Here is a 20746-nt window from a genome sequence, read left to right on the forward strand (position 1 = left end):
CCTGCATTCACTATATCTGGTCTCCCACAGAACATTGAAATGCAATTATTTTAGTAAATAAAAACTGCTAAATACCTTTTCTCATCAGCAGTATATAGCGGTCTTGTGACTTCTATAAGTGTCTGGCCGAGCACTGTTTAAAGCTTGTCGGAGGCATTTTTATTCTGCTCTGACTGTCCTGTGAGACTGCAAGACCCCTAACCCTCTGTCTAGACAGTGCTGATCACATGCCCTCCACCCAAAAAAAAAAACTCTAGCAATACACACCAAACTGATCATGTGCAGAGTGCCCCCTAGATCTGTATTATCAGAAAATAGATTGGGGACTGTGGAAGGAGGAAGATCGGAAGACTGGATTAAACCGCCTTTTTACATACATTGCCAAATTAACCCCTTAGGTTCCACAGTGAGTATAACAAGCATGCTTTACTGCATATACAGACTGATTTTTCTGTTGTGGGTTTAGTAACACTTTAAGTACTGTTGTTCAGGGCATTACTTGATGAAGTGAATATAAAGGGAGATGCAGGCAATTATATTATATTTTGATAATTCATTAACCTATTCTTGACTGTTGTGGTAGATGTAAGGTCCCTGCAAAAAAAAAAAAAATACCCCTTTAGATTTACTGTCCATCTTTCTCTGTAATTTGTGCTTGCATGCTGTCATCTCCAGGAGCAGCCTGTTCTAATATCCTGGGTCCCAGAGATTGTGCCCGATTGTCCAGCAATTGTGTGACAATGCAAGGTTATGAAAACACAGCTTTCTTTGTATTCCTCTGCTCTCTAGAATCATTTTTCTGACAGTGAGTAGAGGAAGAAAGTATACTACAATGTTACTTGTTTTTTTTTTACACGTTTATCATCTCTGTGAAATACTTACACATTCTGAATGAAATATAAATGTTTGGCATTTCATTAATCAGGACAAACAGGGTGATTGAGGCTTCTAGGACAGTTTTATATGTCAATACTTTTTTATTTTCTTATTTATTTTTTAATAGCTTTGAATAAAATTCAGTTAAAATTAATTTTAATAAAATTTTGAATATGTGCATTGCTCATGCAGGTGAGATACCTGAGATACCTACCACTTGGTGGTATATGGGACAGATGACTCACCACTCCTCCTTCCCAACTATGTTGGCCAATGGAAACTCTGGTGTTGTGTTTTTACATGGAGGCAAGGAAATAATTCTTGGCTCAATGTAAGCTTTGACTAGATAGAAATGTGTTTTTTTTTGTTTTTTTTAATTATATATAAAGGGATTTGGAGGACTGGGATGAGGTGTGGAATCAACCCTTTCGGCATCTGGTATCAGCCAGAGATAGGCTGATTCAATTTAAATTCCTCCATAGGAGCTACTATACTTCAGCAAGGTTTACAAAGATTTTTGGGACAGCTTCAGCGGAATGCTGGAGATGTGCATTTTCCCCAGCCGACGCTAGCCATATATTCTGGCACTGCCCCCACATCAGACAATATTGGGAGGAGGTCCTATCTTGTGTATCGGACCTTCTCACAACCCCCATTCCTCTAACTATAAGGGTGTGTTTGTTGGGATTGATGGAGGAGGTGGTTCAGACCAGGGCTTTGAGAATATTGCTCACCATTCTGTTTTACGCAAAAAAAGCCATATTGCTTAAATGGAAACATCTGAGGGCTCCGGACCTTGCTTTTTGGAAGACGTTGGTGAATAACATGACGCCCTTCTATAAATCTACCTACAAGGCTAGGGGGTGTGGAAGGAAATTTGATAAGGTATGGCAGGCCTGGTACGGATCGGATAGTACGGTGGGATAGACAGGAAATGTTTAATGTCTAGGCTTTCTCAAGTGGTGTCATTATTTTACAGAGTGGGATTCTCCTGGGTGGAGGGTGGTGGCAGGGCGGCATGACCATGGAAGATTGGAGGCCTGATAGGTGTTTGTCTGCCTACCTCAGCGGTGGGTTCGTTATAAATAAGACTGGCGGGTGAGAACCCAGCCTTCATTCTCATCCAGGAAACGGCTGTGACGGGGTGTTTACAGGTTGGAGTTAGTAGACTATGTTAGTCAGGAGTGTTCTAGATTTTATTTCTTTTTTTTTGGGCCCTGCGTGGCCACAATGTCGGATGACTACCATGTTGGCAACCCGGAGGTTGTTGTATGTATGATATAAAAGCTGAATAAACAGAAATGTAAAAAAAATATATATAAAGGGTTTTTGAAAAGGGGAGAGAATAGGTAAACCGTTAAGGGGCCTGCATACAGAAATCTTCCAAATTGAAGGGGATTTCCCCTCTTAGTCAGATGTCCCCATTGAAAAATCTTTTGTTCAGGTGACAACGCATACATTTTGGATTTCCATTCAATTTAAATTTAAAAAAAACTTTTTTTTTTTTTTCTTCAATGAAAATGGTCAACCGTACACAGAGTGGTAAAAATCCCACAATAAAAACCAGGGGATACAGATGGCAAAAAAATAGGAATAATCCAATAGCTATAAAATTATCAAAGCTTGACAGAGGGTCGCACTATCCAAAATTTAAAAGAAAAGGGTTTTGCCTTGAGATACTTTAAGAAGAAATAAGATAGGCGCACAAGTACTGGGAATTCTGTATGCTTTACAGTGTCCACCTTGTGCCATTTGTTTGGTTACTGTGTGTCCTATTGTACTTTGGTGCCTGTGTCTGCTTTTCACCACAATCTTAGGGGAGTATTTTTATGTTTGTGCGTACTCTTGAGGAAAGATACATGTGTTAAGTAACATTTTAAACATTTTAGCCACTTTCCATATGATAAATTTCTTTTTTAAACTTGATTTTCTTCTCTTTTTATAGGAAATCATGGATCGTATTTATAAGAATGTTATGAGTAAGGTAGCCACAATGAGTGCGGTTCAGAAAGGTCTCTTCTCTCTTGCCTACAACTACAAAATGAAGCAGATTTCCAGAGGATACAGCACCCCGTTGTGTGACAGGTACACCATTGGCATCACATCGGCGTCTCAATAGTCTTATTTACATAGATTCTTATAATGTGTGCTCTCACTGGAAGGGGCTGTATTCAGTCTTTGCCTTGGTGACAGAATGTTGGCCACGTAGACCCTATATATTTAGCATGTGCAATTGTTTCCTTTTATACTTCACATAAATATGATTGTAAGTCCTCTAATTTCCTGAACATGCAGTTTTTTTCCCTTCTAAACATATACAGTCAGAACAATTAAATATGTACATGGGCACCGTGGTTTGACTATTTTAGGAAATATCTGCTTGTTTTAAGAGACATCCAAACACTAGATATACAGTAGCAAGAAAAAGTGTAAACCACTTGGAATGAACTGGTTTTCTGCTTTAATTTGCCATAAAAAGCTACCGAAAGCATGCTCAAAGTAATTGTTGCCAAAGGAGGTTTGACCAGGCATTCCCTCCAAGGGTGCACTTACTTTTTCCTCCAGCATTGTGAATGTTTAAGGGACGTGTTCAGTAAAGATATGCAAAATCACAATTGTTTGAGTTTTATCAGCTTAAGCACATTGTGTTGTCCATGGTTGTGAGCATCAGATCACATTTTATGGTTCACATACTTTTTCTTGCCACTGTATACCTGCTGAATGATTTGCTCGTGGTACTTGGGTGAACTGTGTGACCCACATTTTTTTCCATTATGGCTCATTTTTTCAAAGTACCCTTCTAGGAATGCTATAAAAATCTGACCGGTTCCAACTCTCCTCCCTGCTGTTGCCAAACCCCCAAAAATGCTTTAGCTAAAACCAGGCTTTTGTTTTTATTTATAAGCATGTTTGGTAGAAGTAATGCATCAAAAACATTAATAGCTGGTGCTGTGTTCGAATAAAAGCATGGATTTTAGATTGGAAACATTATATCCTTTACACATTATTCTTGATTTCTGTTGAGAAGTGTAGTGCAAAAAGTTATTGCAGTAACAGCAGGACTCAATGTTTGAGACTGTTCATTTCAGGGAAAGGAAGATGAGGCCATGGGGAGGGACATAGTGGCGTGACTGTTTAAGTAAATTATAAGCAGAGTATTCAGTTTAGGAGTCCCTGTCTGCATTCTAGGGAAGTGGATTATCTTGGTCTGGGTCTGCTAATGGCTCTATATTAAGTCTGGAGTTCACATAGAAAATGGACTGTTGCAATGCACGGTGCAATGGCCTCTCCTAGCTGCCTATAGCATTATGTAATAGCACAGAACAGAAGTGACCTGCCGGGTAGACACATCTTCTGGGCTCTGAGATCACAATATTTTTTGTGCTCTAGATTAGTGCAGACGGATTTTATTAAATATGTAGGTGCAAAATGCCAGCATTATTGTAACGCTTTGGTTTACAAAGTACTTTTGTTTTTTGCTGTTGCACAGTGTACTGCACTGTACTGTAGACATGGAATGGCTGAAGTACAAATGGAAAAATGCAGAATAATGCCGCGTACACACGATCGGACATTCTGACAACAAAATCCTGGATTTATTTCCGACGGATGTTGGCTCAAACTTGTCTTGCATGCACATGGTCGCACAAATGTTGTCGGAAATTCGGAACGTCAAGAACGCGGTGACGTACAACACGTACGACGAGCCGAGAAAAATGAAGTTCAATAGCCAGTGCGGCTCTTCTGCTTGATTCCGAGCATGCGTGGAATTTTGTGCGTCATAATTGTGTACGCACGATCGGAATTTCTTACAGCGGATTTTGTTGTCGGAAAATTTGAGAACCAGCTCTCAAATTTTTGTTGTCAGAAATTCTGACAAAAAATGTCCGAAGGTGCCTACACACGGTCGGAATTTCCGACAACAAGCTCCTCTCGAACATTTTGTTGTCGGAATGTCCGATCGTGTGTACGCGGCATTAGTCTTCTAGTTGTGAGTACACCTGTCACATTTTTGTAAATATTTTCTTCTATCTTTTCATGTGACAACACTGAAGAAATGACACTTTGCTACAATGTAAAGTAGTGATTCTACAGCTTGTATAACAGTGTAAATTTGCTGTCCCCTCAAAATAACTCAAAGCCATTAATGTCTAAACCGCTGGCAACAAAAGTGAGTACACCCCTAAGTGAATATGTCCAAAGTGTTAATATTTTGTTATATTAAGCCCTGCCTTAACCCTATTGGGCATTGATTTCACCAGAGCTTCACAGGTTGCCACTGGAGTCCTCTTCCACTCCTCCATGACGACATCACGGAGCTGGTGGATGTTAGACCTTGCGCTCCACCTACCGCTTGAGGATGCCCCACAGATGCTCAATAGGGTTTAGGTCTGGAGACATGCTTGGCCAGTCCATCACCTTTTACTCTCAGCTTCTTTAGCAAGGCAGTGGTCTTGGAGGTGTGTTTGGGGTCGTTATCATGTTGGAATACTGCCCTGCGGCCCAGTCTCCCAAGGGAGGGGGATCATGCTCTGCTTCAGTATGTCACAGTACATGTTGGCATTCATGGTTCCCTCAATGAACTGTAGCTCCCCAATGCCGGCATCACTCATGCAGCCCCAGACAGATCCAAAAAAATATATATTAAAAAAGAACCTTATTTATCAGTTTAGGCCAATATGTATTCTGCTACATATTTTTAGTAAAAAAAAAAAAAAAAAAAAAATAGCAATAAGCGTATATTGATTGGTTTGCACAAAAGTTGTAGTGTCTACAAAATAGGGGAAAGATTTAGGGACTTTTTATTTTTTTAATTATTTTTACTAATGGCGATCTGCCTCCTTCTTTCTTCTTTTTTTTCCCTCCTCGGTGGACAAATCTGACCCTAAGTGACACTTTTTGGATGCCAAGTGACGCCAGTACAGTAATCGGTGCTATAGAAATGCACTGATCACTATATAAATGGCACTGGCAGGGAAGGGGTTGACACTAGTGATCAAAGGGTTAAGTGTTCCCTGTTCAACGTCTGTATTGTTGGACTGCTTGGCACATGGACATGTTTGTCACCAGGTCCAGGAACCCCCAGGCCTTCAAAGTGATGCAGTGATGGTGATGCAGCATTTAGAGAGAATATATTCTTAAAGTGGCTCTAAAGGCAGAAGGCATTCTATGCGCTAGTGTAAAAAACCATCTGCATGAAGCTTCCCCCCCTCCCCAAATAATTACCTGAGCTTGTTCTAATTCAGTGATGTGCACAATAGCAGTGTGCCTCTCCCTCTCCCTCGTTTACATAGGCCGATCCAAGTTCTGCCTCTCCATCGCGAGTGGGCGGCATATCCAGTGTGGGGACTGACGTACAGGTACGTCAGTTCGTGCAGCCAGGCTGCCCTGCCGCAATATATGTGTAGTGGGCAGTCCGAAAGTGGTTAAACCGCTGTATGGGCTTGGCCACCGTGCTGCAGCTCAGTTTCAGGACCTTGGCAATCTTCTTATAGTCTAGGCCATCTTTATGTAGAGCAACAATTCTTTTTTTTTTTCAGATCCTCGGAGAGTTCTTTGCCATGAGGTGCAATGTTGAACTTCCAGTGACCAGTACGAGAGAGTGAGAGCGATAACACCAAAAAACACACCTGCTCCCCATTCACCCTGTAACACTAATGAGTCACATGACACCGGAAAGGGAAAATGGCTAATTGGCCCCAATTTGGACATTTTCACTTAGGGGGTGTACTCACTTTTCTTGCCAGCAGTTTAGACATCAGTGGCTGTGTTGTGTTATTTTGAGGGGACAGCAACATTGTAGGAAAGTGTAATTTCTCCAGTATCACATGAAAAGATATAATATCTATACAAAAATGGGAGGGGTGTACTCACTTTTGTGAGATACTGTAGTTACATAGTTGAAAAAAGACACAAGTCCATCCATTTCAACCAACGGAGAGAGAAAAAAAATGCACACAAATTGAAGACCTCCATATATACAACCCTATACGCACAGTTGATCCAGAGGAAAGCAAAAAAAAAACCTCAAAGTCCTTCCTGAACCCCAAGAGGCAATTGGATATTCCCTGGATCAACTTTACCTATAAATATTATTATCCAGTTATACTTTGTGCATTTAAGAAAATATTGTTTCAATCTACTGAGCTGGCAAGAACCAGCTCTTGAGGGAGTCTATTCTACATTTTCAAAACTCTTACAGTAAAGAAGCCTTTCCCTAGAGATTAAATCTATTTTCCTCCAGACGTAAGGAGTACGAATCGTTAACCACTACTCTCTGAATTTGGTCTTTTAGCTAGTTTTCTATCCATTTACAAACTGATTTTTTTCAAGCCTGTAGTCTTTAACTTACACATTAGCTGTGTAGGGAACTGTGTCAAATGCTTTTGCAAAATCCAAGTATACCACATCCACATTCTCTCCTTTTGACTAAAGTTTTACCTCCCCATTAAAGGAATAACAGATTTGTTTGACAACCTCTTTTTCATTAATCCATGCTGACTTCTGCTTAAAATGTGTTTTTTGTTTTTTTTTCTGGCAAAAACTCATCTGTGGTCTTTTATTAAACTTTCCATTATATTCCTGACTATAGAAGTTAAACGAACAGTTCTATAGTTACTTGATAAAGACTTTGATCCCTTTTTAAATATAGGCACCATATTGGCCTTTACGCCAATCCAGTGGTACCATGCCAGTCATTAGAGTCCCTAAAATTTAGAAACAATGGCATTAAATTACATAGCTCAATTTTTTAAGGATCCATGCCATCTGGTCTCGGTGCTTTACCCACCTTTATTCTGTTTTAAATATTTCTGGCCCATATCAATTTTTAACCATTGTGGATCATTTAGGGCTGTGTCAATACCATCCCCATTATGGACATTAGCTTCCCCATACTCCTTTGTTGCGCGTGTGTTTGGTAAAAGAAACAGTATTGTTCCAACAGTTGGCGGGGGGGGGGGGGGGGGGGAGGAGGAAAAAGGTAACTGACTTTTCTCATGTTTTCCCAGGATTGTATTCTGGAAAGTGCGAAAACTTCTAGGAGGGAAGTTGAGGGTCCTACTCTCTGGCGGCGCCCCTCTATCGGCTGCTACTCAGCGCTTTATGAATATCTGCTTCTGCTGTCCCGTAGGACAGGGCTATGGACTCACGGAGACATGCGGTGCTGGCACCATTACTGAATGTAAGTGTGGACCACAGCACGAACGTTCCAAAATTGACCACTTTGCAAGGAAACCATAAGATGAATTATATACCATCTGTTATTTTCTCTCTACCTTTCTCATTAATAATCTTCATTGTCAAAGTTGGTTCTCCAGCATGCTTCATGAAATATTCTAAAAATCCAAATGTCTTTGACAGCCCAATACTTATTCATTATAAGATTGTAATTAATGGGAAGTTTCTGTTGCTAAGCTTGATAAAATAAAATCATAAGCTATGCTGTCCGCTCCCCCGTATACATCAATAATGCTATACCACTCGGATGGGGACTCCGAAATTTATTATAATTATTCTTTTTATTTTTTTTAGACTGACTTCATTCTTGTGTTACCACAATGCTTATTACAGACGTTCGTTTGTTATACTGCCATTTATTTTTAATGGAACCCCAACACACTTGTATTGCGGTACACCTCATTGCATGGTAATACATTATAGTGTTAACTGCACAGTCAATAGGAGCACACTATGGGCAAAAAGAACAAAAGCTAAATCAAACCGCAGCTAGCACAACATGCGATGTGCAGTGTATCAAGAATAGTAACCAATTCAAAAAGTGCAAGACAACCCTATTATAAGTTGTGTTCTATACATATATCCTCAGCATAACCATGCAATGTGTGTCACACAGGAGAAATATTCAGCGAAAAAAGCAAGCCTAATAAGTCCCTATTTCTCTGTTGCCAGTGCACTACAATGTGCTGTGGTCCACTGCATCAGATAAAGAGGCGCAGGTAAGTCCTTTGTCCATTGTGGTGTGACATAACAGGAATGCATCAACGCACCGCACCACAATGGAGATTTTGGGGCTCATTTATGCATGGTTATGTCCCATCTCCAGTGTTGTTGGGTCCTTATAGTTTCTCCTTAGGAATGCACTAAACTGTAGTACAGAAATGTGAACCAGCTGTATAGAAAATAATGTAATTTCTACCTAAAATGGTTGTGAAAACAGACAAATGTGAATGATCAAAAAGGGGGTTGGGGAAAATCTACTGGTAAACTAGAAAGCCCCCTTTTTTTTAATGTTTAAATCTAAACACCAGCCTTACCAGTCTTGCAGTTTTACAGACTCCTATCCTGAAATATTTTATTAAGATTTTACCGCATATTGTGAGCTTGCAGTGCACATTGTATGCATTGGAAGCTGCAGTCTCACAGAGCCCACTTCATTTCCTGGGGGGGGGGGGACGCTGTCATCTGTTCTTTGCTTTGGTGTCGATGGTCTGCCCGTTTCATTAATTGGATTTCAGTTCTTTCTGCCATGAAGGGTCAGCATCACATGCAGGCATGACCTTGAGCAGTTTGCATGCAAATGCAGCTTGTTTAGGAACTTCTAATCATCCAGGCTGACACCCACCCATCAAGACATTTTGCTATCTGCATAACTCCTCTAAGGAGCCAGGCCAATGTTTGCATCAGGGCTGTGGGCTCTTGAGAGGAGTTTTGAGGCAGGGGAAAGTGATGAAAGCTATGATCTGCCTGCATTGCGTAAAGAAGAACAGAGACCTGCTGATTACATCACTGGGTCTAAAATAAGGTATGTAAAGTAAAATCAGAAAGGGCTTTTTTTTTTTTCTTCCCTTTTTAAAAATTTTTTATTACCCATTTAAGGGAAGGGTTAGAGAAAGCAAAAAAATATACAGGTCAAAGTGGGTGTAAAGGCAGAAGGTTTTTTTACCTTGATGCTTTCTGTGCATTTAAGATAAAAAAAAAAACCTTTCAAGCGCAGCTCCCCCCTAAATACTCACCTGAGCCCAATCTCGCTCTAGCACTGTACACTCTGCATCTTCTCCCCTCTCCCAGCTCTCGTAGGCTTGGCTGGAAGCAACGGGAGCCATTAAAGGAGAAGTCCAGCCTGAGCTCATTTGGCTGTACTTCTCCTATGGGTCACAGGAGTGCAATTCGTTTTGGTCTGAAGTCCGCTCTCTGCTGACGTCACCAAGATCAGTCCAGGCACCGTATCATCCTGACTTCCAAAGTCTGGATCTGCCAGGTGCCTGGACTGATAGGCATCTCGGCCTCTCAACAAGCTGCTGAAATGGCCGCTCCACGCCCCTCCACAGCTCAGCACTCCAATGAGCATGGAGGAGCAGAGCAGGAGAGATGCTGACTGACCATTGGCAGCTCTCTGCTCGGATCTGATAACCGAGCCATTGGCGATGTTCGATGGCTTGGCTCTCAGTGAAGAGGCAATAGGGGACAGATGCAGGATCGAGGCTGCTCTGTGCAAACCCATTACACAGAGCAGGTAAGTATGACGTGTGTTTATTAAAAGTAAAATGTTAGTATCACTGTTAAAACTTCAGCTTTAATAACCTTGTTTATGTTGCATAACCTGGTTTAGTATGTTTAGGACCTTAGTATAGTCCAATTTAATTTAAAATAAATCGTGGTATCTATGCATTAGTTGTATGTTTGTTTGTTTTTTTTTTTTTATTCTTTATTTTTTTTGTGCGTTGAAGATGCCCACATATTGCATTTAGTAACAGGGCTGCTCTTTCTTTTAGTTTGGGACTACAGTACAGGCAGAGTGGGAGCACCTTTGGTATGTTGTGAGATAAAGCTCAAGAACTGGGAAGAAGGTAAGTTTTTTTTTCAAGTTGCAAAAATTTTGCATGTCTACCTATGTACAGTATATAGTGTCTGGTCCATAAATGATGTATACTGTGATGCAAGCATGTAATCCCAGTTGTAGCAGACCACACACTGCTTGAAGGCATTCCCTATATATGTTTAGCCAAAGACTTCCCATCCCCCACCATGTGGTTCAAGCCCACCAATTGTGTAAAGCAGAATGCACCCATTGCATCCATAGGCCTAGTCTTCAGGTGTACATCGCTATGTATTACACTGTTAATCAGTGCAAATTGGATGCCTGCAAGGAATGTAATTTTACATTGGCCCCATGGCACCATGTTGGGCTGGGTTCACACTATTGCGAATTAGATGAGGGTTTTTCCGCATCCAATTCGCTTAGCAGGAGATTGTGACCGGCTCTCTATGGAGCCAGCTCACACATCTCCGCAGTGGCTCCAGTGTGAATTGCACAGGAGTCCTGTGCGTCTTTTGGTCTGTTTCAGGTCCGAATTCGGTCCACAATTCAGGCTAAAATAGTGAATGGAGACGCACCGGACTCCTAATGTAAACCCAGCCTTGGGCTCCATTCACACCAATGTGTGTTTTCATGCTTTTTGCAGAAATACAGGACTTTTTTTTTTTTTTTTTTTTTTTTTTTTTTTTTTTTAACATGGGTTCCTAATGGAACATGTTCACTTCAGTGCATTTTTGTAAAGGGTCAGGGACTTTTTTTTTAAAAATGCAAAAGGGTGCTTTTTTTTTGGTCCAATAGATTTCAATGGAAAAGCTGCAAAGAAGCATGTTGTGCGTCTTTACCGTGGTTTTTACCGCAATTTTTTTTCTGTGATTTGCGTTTTTAAATCTGCCTAACAAATGATTCCCCCGCATAAAAAAAAAAAAACGCGGCAAAAAGCACTGCACAAACTCTGAAAAGCAATATACATAAATGTGACTCGAGCCTTACACCATATAAGGACGTAATATGGTCTTTTTAGTGGGGTTAAGCCTTTAACTGAGGAGTTGATCCAGTGTTTTAGATGAGCAAGTAATTGTCCTATATTGAATGTCATTTTGATGGAGGGCAGGGTGATTCAGGAATATGGACACTTATCCCAAACTCTGTACTTCAATATCATACATTCTCGCAAACATTTTGGATTTCAGTGAAAGATGGTTTGGCAGGAAATTACTTTTGAAGATCATGATAAACTCAATTCCTGTGTGACATGTCATGTTATTCCTAAATGTGTTTTCTCATGATTAGGGTCAGCAGTTTTTCGATGTGTGAGGATTAATCTTTGTGGGAATAATTGCGTGTTAATGTGACAAGAATTTGATCTTTTTGTTCCATGTTGTTAAATTGTCTCTTGTGACATATTATGTTGCCTGACATGTTAACTGATCTCTTCCACAGGGGGTTACTTCAATACTGACAAGCCATGTCCCAGAGGGGAAATCTTGATTGGTGGACCTAATGTTACAATGGGGTATTACAAGAATGAGCTGAAGACAAAGGAGGACTTTTGTGTGGATGAAAATGGTCAGCGCTGGTTTTGCACCGGCGATATTGGTGAATTCCACCCTGATGGCTGCTTAAAAATCATTGGTAAGAGGGTGTTTTAAGATCAGAAGCTCCTGTTGTGGCTTTGGTTGAAAAATAGGTCTTTATAACAAATACTGAGACCTGTGAGAGGGACCCCTAATGCTGAAAGTACTCCTATGTTAAGGGTTTTTTTTTTTTTTTATTAACATTATTAATAAATTCTCTCTGGAGAAGAGACGCTTGAGAGGGGATATGATTTCAATATACAAATGCCGTACTGGTGACCCCACAATAGGGATAAAACTTTTTCGTAGAAGGGAGTTTAACAAGACTCGTGGCCACTCATTAAAATTAGAAGAAAATAAGTTTAACTTTAAACTACGTAGAGGGTTCTTTACTGTAAGAGCGGCAAGGATGTGGAATTACCTTCCACAGGCGGTGGTCTCAGCGTGGGCAATTTCAAGAAACTATTAGGTAAGCACCTAAACGATCGCAACATACAGGGATATACAATGTAATACTGACATATGAGTATGAAACAGTGTCGCGCTACTAGTGATAAAACTTAAACGTAGGTAAAAAATAGTAAAGCAGCTAGTATAAACAGTATAGTAAACTGCACAAACAAAAGAAAAAAAAAAAATTGCAGTGCTAGTGTGTAACAAAGTGTGAAAGTGAAGTATCACCTCACGTGCAAATATAAAGCTGATAGTAACTTGTAGGATATCTGACCTACAAAATACTGACATATCACACACCTAGGTTGGACTTGATGGACTTGTGTCTTTTTTTCAGCCTCACCTACTATGTAACTATGTAACATTGCAGTAGCACAATTTGACAGATGGTAACTCACGTTTTAAAACGTCAGTTTTTTCGTGTTTACATTACGCGTTTAGAAGTGTTTGGCGCTTGAAATGCCTCTAAACTCAGCTTCTGAACGCGCTTTTTTTGCGTTCCAAAAAAGACCTCTAAACTTAACTGCCTATAAACAACTGTAAAGGACCCTGTGTACATGTACTGATAAGATAACAGAGGAGAGTTCAGGAGCAGTTGAAAAAAATGCCCAACTGTAAACGTCCGTTTACCAGCAGCAATGTACATGAGGCCTAATCCTCCATGATAAAACTTTTGTGCAAAGTCCAGTGAGAAGATTAAGACTTGTGTAAAAGATCTAGTGCAGCAATAGAAAGTAACCATCCTAAACCCCTTTTGAAGTGAACATAGGTAATCCAGCAAAGTGCTCCAAGGTCAGCCACCACGCCCCAGTGAAATGAACACTCGCTAGGAATGATGGCTGCCATTTAAAGCAGCGTAAGGGACTTGGATATGTGTCTGTCATCCAGTGAAGAATGAACCCAGTGAGTCCACTGACACTTCCCATCAGGGTATAATTGTGATAAATAAAGCTCACCAGGAGCCAGAAGTGATTCTCATAGTATAGTAATTTTTAATACTGATGCAAGTACACATAAAACCAAACAATTGTATAAAATACTTGCATTGAAAACTGCTGCCCACCCAGAATAGAGCAGCGGCGTGGCGTAGACACTAGGTTCTCCTTCCCAACATGTTATCAAGGGGTCATAGTGGCTTGCTATGGGAGCTCTCGTGGCGAGCAGGAGCGTTGGCAAGGGACTTGATAATAGGGGAATTGGGACTGCTCTGTGCAAAACCATGGCACAGAGCAGGCAAGTATAACCTTGTTGTTTAAAAAAATTAAGAATTTCTAAACAGAAATTAGCCATGTGGTGTCTACTTTTTGAACTCATTCAGAGGTTGCGTGACCTAGCCAATACACTCAGCCCATTGAACAAGTTGTATGAGAAGTAGAGGGCAGGTTCCAGTGCTACAAACCATAGCAATATATATCTCTCCGTCCATCTTATGGCTAGTCTCTCCACTATTCTGAAACCGCTATTTAAATGAGTTGCAGATAGGCTGCAGTTTTCCAAGGGTATTTGGTCCTTCAACAGCTGAATTGCTACTGCCACATTATGAAGGTGATAAAGAAAACATTACTGCTTTCCTTAAAGGTACTTTTCTTTTGTTTTTAGCATGAAATATTAGCTTCTTCTACAATAGTATTGTTACTATTGGTTATTTGCTGAAACGTGAAGGTACCATTTTCCAGATTTACCCTTCAATGCCTGTTAACAATATTAGGCTTTCCAGTAGTCTGTGTACTACCAAAGAAGTAAATCAGATCTCTTTTATAATCTAGCTGCACTTTTAGTACTTTGGTAATTGTAGTTGATTTGTAGGTTGTATTGGTGTTTACTAACAGAACTGTCTATTTAACACACTGACCCAGAGTTACTAAGCTTTTGTAGTTCTACCATTGACAGCTAGTCTGCTTAAAGTAAAATTTCAGCAAAAAGCGAAATACGCAGCTGAAATGCATGTATGTTCACTGTTTTACTTACCAAAGGATTTTTGATTCTCTATTGCCAGTCTTTTATTTTACACACATTTTCACATTTTAACCTCATATAGGAGGCACAAAGTTCCTGGTTAAGAAATTAATCATTCAGCTTCTTCTGTCGCCTCTCCACCTCCAACCTTTTCATTGGACAGTGAATCTGCATCACCACTGCTGTCCAATGACCCAGGACGTAGTAATGTTAAACCAGTGCATTTTGCTGACTAGCAAAGATGCGTTTTACTTGGATGGCAGGCCACAACTACAAATAAACTAATAGCAAGTTTACATGCACTATGCGAACGCATTTCAATGCCAGCTACATTTTTAATTTCGGAACTAAACTTTTGGTCATGTTTTTCTTTTTTATGCCTGAGACTTAATTGGAGAAGATCTTCTCTCACTTCCAGTCTCTGTGCAATTGGGTTTGTGCATCTCTGGAACAGGTAGTCATAGACAGCAGTAAAAACATAGAACTAATAGCCCTTAGTTTACTAAAAGCATGTTTTTGCTTTTATTGTTGTCCCTGTTGGAGAAAATTCCCATCATTACCTATCCTGACAATGTTAGGAGAAATCTTCCCAATAGGGACACAATGGCACTAAAAACGTGCAGAGGTTGTAACCATTTCTTCCTCAGTCCATAGCAAAATAAATTTTTTTTGGCTGGAGTCGGGCTTTTAATGTTATGATGGATTGCGTGGGCCGATAAAGGCAGAATTTAGGGGCCAGCAGCAATGTTTAACCACTTCAGCCCCGGAAGGTTTGGCTGCTCAAAGACCAGGCCATTTTTTGCAATACGGCACTGTGTCACTTTAACGGATAATTGCGTGGTCGTGCGACATTGTACCCAAACAAAATTGATGTCTTTTTTTTTTTCCCCCACAAATAGAGCTTTCTTTTGGTGGTATTTGATCATCTCTGGATTTTTTAAAATATTTTTTGCGCTATAAACAAAAAAAGCGACAATTTTGAAAAAAACACCCACAATATTTTGTACTTTTTTGCTATAATAAATATCCCCATTTTTAAAAAAAAAAAAGCTATTTTTTTCCTTAGTTTAGACCGATATGTATTCTTCTACAGATTTCTGGTAATAAAAATCACATTAAGCGTATATTGATTGGATTGCAGAAAAGTTATAGCATTTACAAAATAGGGGAAAGATTTCTGGCATTTTTATTATTATTATAATATTTTTTTTTATTTTTTGTTTTATTTTTTTAATCAGGACTGCGACATTATGGCGGACAGATCAGACACTTTTGACACATTTTTGGGACCATTGGCATTTATAAAGCGATCAGTGCTATAAAAATGCACTGATTACTGTGTCACTGACAGGGAAGGGGTTAACACTAGGGGGCGATCAAGGGGTTATTTGTGTTCCTTAGGGAGTGATTCTTACAGTGGGGGGAGGTGACCGACTGGGTGAGGGGAGCGATTCGTTGTTCATACTTAGTATGAACAACAGATCGCTCTCCTCACCCCTAAAAGCATGGAGATCTGTCTGTGTACATTGACAGATCTCTGTCCTGCTTCTGTGTGGAGCGATCGCCGGTGCGCGGCGGTCATCGCGGCCGCCGGGCATGCGTATCGGCTCAGGGGTTGCGTCTCCGGCAGCACGTACGCACCCCCTAGTGGTCAAAAGGCGAACCAAAGTAGAGATGCGTCAGTTTGCCCAGGGGCGCCAACCTGCCGCAGTACAACTGCGGCGGCTGGTCAGGAAGGGGTTAATGGGAGTGAGTGGCCATGCTCCCATTGATATATTAGAAAAGGCTCCAAAGACGCTTTTTTAAATTCTTGGTCCCAATGGTTTTCTGTGTAATATAATCTCTCCAGCCCTAAAGTCAATATTTTACGCTATTAGATATTTTAAATGGTTATTTTTTAGACCCAGCATTATTCTTACAAAGTTTACATGATGGCTTCCTAGACCATTGTTTATATCTGGGTCCAACCACCTTGCCTTTTTTGATTCATTTTCTACATTTCCAGGCAGAAAAATCGGCATCTTAAAGTCTAAAATTACCTAAAATAAAAAACATCAGCTCAAGGGGCATTACTCCTCTTCACTGACGTGTCCCTTGTGCTTATGTTTCCTCCTTTCACTGAAATCTTCCTCCTCTGATGCCCCGCTGTGATTGTTGGTTATGAAGGAAGTTATTATAACAAAGGGTCTGTAACAGGCGATTTATAAGAGTGCCTGACTATGCCTGCCTTTTCTGCCCAGAAAACAAAACCCATTCTATGAATGGGGGACAGGTGAATGATTGATAGGTCCTCCCACTCCAATGATAGTGTTTTGCTTTCACGCATAGAAGCTATAATTAACGGTTTCTATGAATGAAGCAGCTGGACGGTAAGGGCAAGCAGACTCTTGATAAATACCTGTCGCAGTCCTTTTGTTAATTTCCACCGCAGCAGACTATTGTGGGGGGGTGGGGGCATTGGAGGAGGAAAATTTCAGCAAAAGGAGGACACGTTTCACTGAAACCATGTTCCTTGTGTTTTTTTTTTTTTGTTTTTTTTTTTCCTTCTAAATTTATGCTTTAATAGATCTCATTACCACGCACATGAGAGACTGCCTACCTGCAAGGGACAGGAAACGGAGACATTAAATTTACCTCAGGCCATTGCCCTCTCTGTTTTCTTGTCCTGAAAGAGGAAGTTCTGCTATAGGGCCATTAGGTGGGCAATCCTGGTGGCTTCCTTTCAGCTGCTCTCAATGACCGGTTAACCCTGTGGAGACGGGCAGCCCATCAGGGTTCCAACCAGAGGGTAGAATTAGGAGTTGAGGTGTACAGGGACATATAGTGCCTTGCAAAAATATTCACCCACTTGGTTTTTTACCTATTTTGTTACATTACAACCTTTAGTTCATTGTTTTTTTAATCTGATTTATATGTGATGGTTCAGAACACAATAGTCTAAGTTGGTGAAGTAAAATTAGAAAAATATATACATAAAACTATTTTTCAGAAATAAACTGATAATTGGCATGTGCGTATGTATTCACCCCCTTTGCTATGAAGCCCATAAAAAGCTTTGGTGCAGCCAATTATCTTCACATAATTAGTGAAATGATGTCCACCTGTGTGCAATCTAAGTGTCACATGTCATCACTCTGTCATTACATATACACACCTTTTTGAAAGGCCCCAGAGGCTGCAACACCTAAGCAAGAGGCACCACTAACCAAACACTGCCATGAAGACCAAGGAACTCTCCAAACAAGTAAGGGATAATGTTGTTGAGAAGTACAAGTCAGAGTTAGGTAATAAAAAAATATCCAAATCTTTGATAATCCCTAGGAGCACCATCAAATCTATCATAACCAAATGGAAAGAACATGGCACAACAGAAAACCTGCCAAGAGACGGCCGCACACCAAAACTCACAGACCGGGCAAGAAGGGCATTAATCAGAGAGGCAGCACAGAGACCTAAGGTAACCCTGGAAGAGCTGCAGAGTTCCACAGCAGAGACTGGAGTATCTGTACATAGGACGACAATAAGCCGTACGCTCCATAGAGTTGGGCTTTATGGCAGAGTGGCCAGAAGAAAGCCATTAATTTCAGCAAAAAACAAAAAGGCACGTATTGAGTTTGCGAAAAGGCATGTGGGAACTTTTTGGCCATCAACGAAAACGCTATGTCTGGCGCAAACCCAACACATCACATCATCCAAAGAACACCATCCCCACAGTGAAACATGGTGGTGGCAGCATCATACTGTGGGGATGTTTTTCAGCAGTCGGGACTGGGAAACTGGTCAGAGTTGAGGGAAAAATGGATGGTGCTAAATACAGGGATATTCTTGAGCAAAACCTGTACCACACTGTGTGTGATTTGAGGCTAGGATGGAGGTTCACCTTCCAGCAGGACAATGACTCCAAACACACTGCTAAAGCAACACTTGAGTGGGTTAAGGGGATACTTGTAAATGTGTTGGAATGGCCTAGTCAAAGTCCAGACCTCAATCCAATAGAAAATCTGTGGTCAAACATAAAGATTGCTGTTCACAAGCCATCTAACTTGAAGGAGCTGGAGCAGTTTTGCAAGGAGGAATGGGCAAAAATCCCAGTGGTAAGATGTGGCAAGCTCATAGAGACTTATCCAAAGCGACGTGGAGCTGTGATAGCCGCAAAAGGTGACTCTACAAAGTATTGCGTTTAGAGGGGTGAACAGTTATGCACATTGACTTTTCCTGTTATTTTGTTCTATTGTTTGCTTCACAATAAAAAAAAAAAAAAAATCTTCAAAGTTGTGGGCATGTTGTGTAAATTAAATGATGCAAATCCTCAAACTAACATTAATTCCAGGTTGTGAGGCAACAAAACCACAAAAAATGCCAAGGGGGGTGAATACTTTTGCAAGGCACTGTAGTTTATGATCTGCACTGATATAAACGAATGACTTCTAATTTATAGAACACCTGTAAAATTTATAGCCCAAATTCCTTTTCAAGTAATGCCCTTATCATTATGTATAATTGAAACCGTTCATTAACCATTTACTGTATGCACATGATTGTACTTTGTATAGGCTTTATATCATTGCAAGGCTGGTTTGTGAACCATTATTTTTCAGTGATCTCAATGTACAGTGTTGTGAGAATTAATATAGCACCTTTTTTCCTTCTGAAATTCAACTGTAATACCTTTCAGCATTTGCTTGCATGTTGCATATATCCAGGAGTTATTAATCTAGGTCGATAAAATCAAATTTCTAATATAATCTAAATCTTGTGATTGCAGCAATATACAGTTTCTTACATGCGACATTGCCATTTTGTGATCTCTTCTTCTTTTTTTTTTTTTTTTGTGTTAGACCGGAAGAAAGACCTGGTGAAGCTCCAAGCAGGGGAATATGTTTCACTTGGGAAAGTGGAAGCTGCCTTGAAAAACCTTTCCATTGTGGATAACATCTGTGCATATGCAAACAGGTAAGTGCAGCCACCTGATCTGTTTTCTGCAGTTGCTGACACATTGGCACAGTTTGCATTACATGCAGAGGAGTGGACATTGAAGAAATGCAGGAGTAATTTGTAGAGACTGAACTCTGACACACAATACAGTGCTGCCTGGCAGGAAAAGTAACCTGATAGTTTACACTTGCATTGCAATCGCACTGCCCTTGCGATCCACAGCAGGTGTCAACACAAGGTTAACACCCCAAATGCAGTGAGTTTGCCTGCGCCGGAGCACTTCAAAAGGACCATGCAATCCAGTTGCGGTGCGCTTCCAAAAAAGGTGCATGCATGTCTTTGGTGCGATTGACCCCATTGGAAATAAATGTGAATTGCACAGGAATATGGTTCCTGTGCAATTCTCATGTGGTTCATAGTGGGCACTGAGGGTAAAGGTCTCTTCTCCCACTCTTTGTACAGTAAACTGAGAAGCCGCACACTCCTTACATAGTTACATAGTAGGTGAGGTTGAAGAAAGACACACGTCCAACCCATGTGTGTGATTATGTCAGAATTACATTGTATATCCCTGTAATGTTGCGGTCGTTCAGGTGCTTATCTAATAGTTTCTTGAAACTATCGATGCTCCCCGCTGAGACCACCGCCTGTGGAAGGGAATAACACATCCTTGCCGCTCTTACAGTAAAGATCCCTCTATGTAGTTTAAGGTTGAACCTCTTTTCTTTTAATTTTAATGAATGGCCACGAGTCTTGTTAAACTCCCTTCTGCGAAAAAGTTTTATCCCTATTGTGGGGTCACCAGTATGGTATTTGTATATTGAAATCATATCCCCTCTCAAGAGTCTCTTTTCCAGAGAGAATAAGTTCAGTGCTCGCAACCTTTCCTCATAACTAATATCCTCCAGACCCTTTATTAGCTTTGTCGCTCCATTTCCAGTATATCCTTCCTGAGGACTGGTGCCCAGAACTGGACAGCATACTCTAGGTGTGGCCGAACCAAAGTCTTGTAGAGTGGGAGAATTATTGTTTTATATCTGCAGTTGATCCCCTTTTTTAATGCATGCCAATATTCTGTTTGCTTTGTTAGCAGCAGCTTGACATTGCATGCCATTGCTGAGCCTATCATCTACTAGGACCCCCATATGGTATCCGGCACCTCGTCCCTGGTAAA

At 40.6% G+C, this 20746-nt stretch overlaps 1 protein-coding gene across 1 annotated transcript in view; it reads left to right on the top strand.

Moving 5' to 3' along the window:
• Positions 1-20746, top strand: part of ACSL3 (acyl-CoA synthetase long chain family member 3) — a 128937-nt gene that overhangs the window by 89511 nt on the left and 18680 nt on the right. The window contains exons 9-13 of the mRNA XM_073625955.1: positions 2822-2961; positions 7887-8059; positions 10611-10685; positions 12095-12286; positions 19476-19590. Of these exons, the coding sequence (XP_073482056.1) occupies positions 2822-2961; positions 7887-8059; positions 10611-10685; positions 12095-12286; positions 19476-19590 (695 nt within the window). The remainder of the gene's footprint in view (positions 1-2821; positions 2962-7886; positions 8060-10610; positions 10686-12094; positions 12287-19475; positions 19591-20746) is intronic.

This window comes from Aquarana catesbeiana, linkage group LG04 (assembly GCF_042186555.1).
Source record: "Aquarana catesbeiana isolate 2022-GZ linkage group LG04, ASM4218655v1, whole genome shotgun sequence".
Classification (NCBI taxonomy): Eukaryota; Metazoa; Chordata; class Amphibia; order Anura; family Ranidae; genus Aquarana; species Aquarana catesbeiana.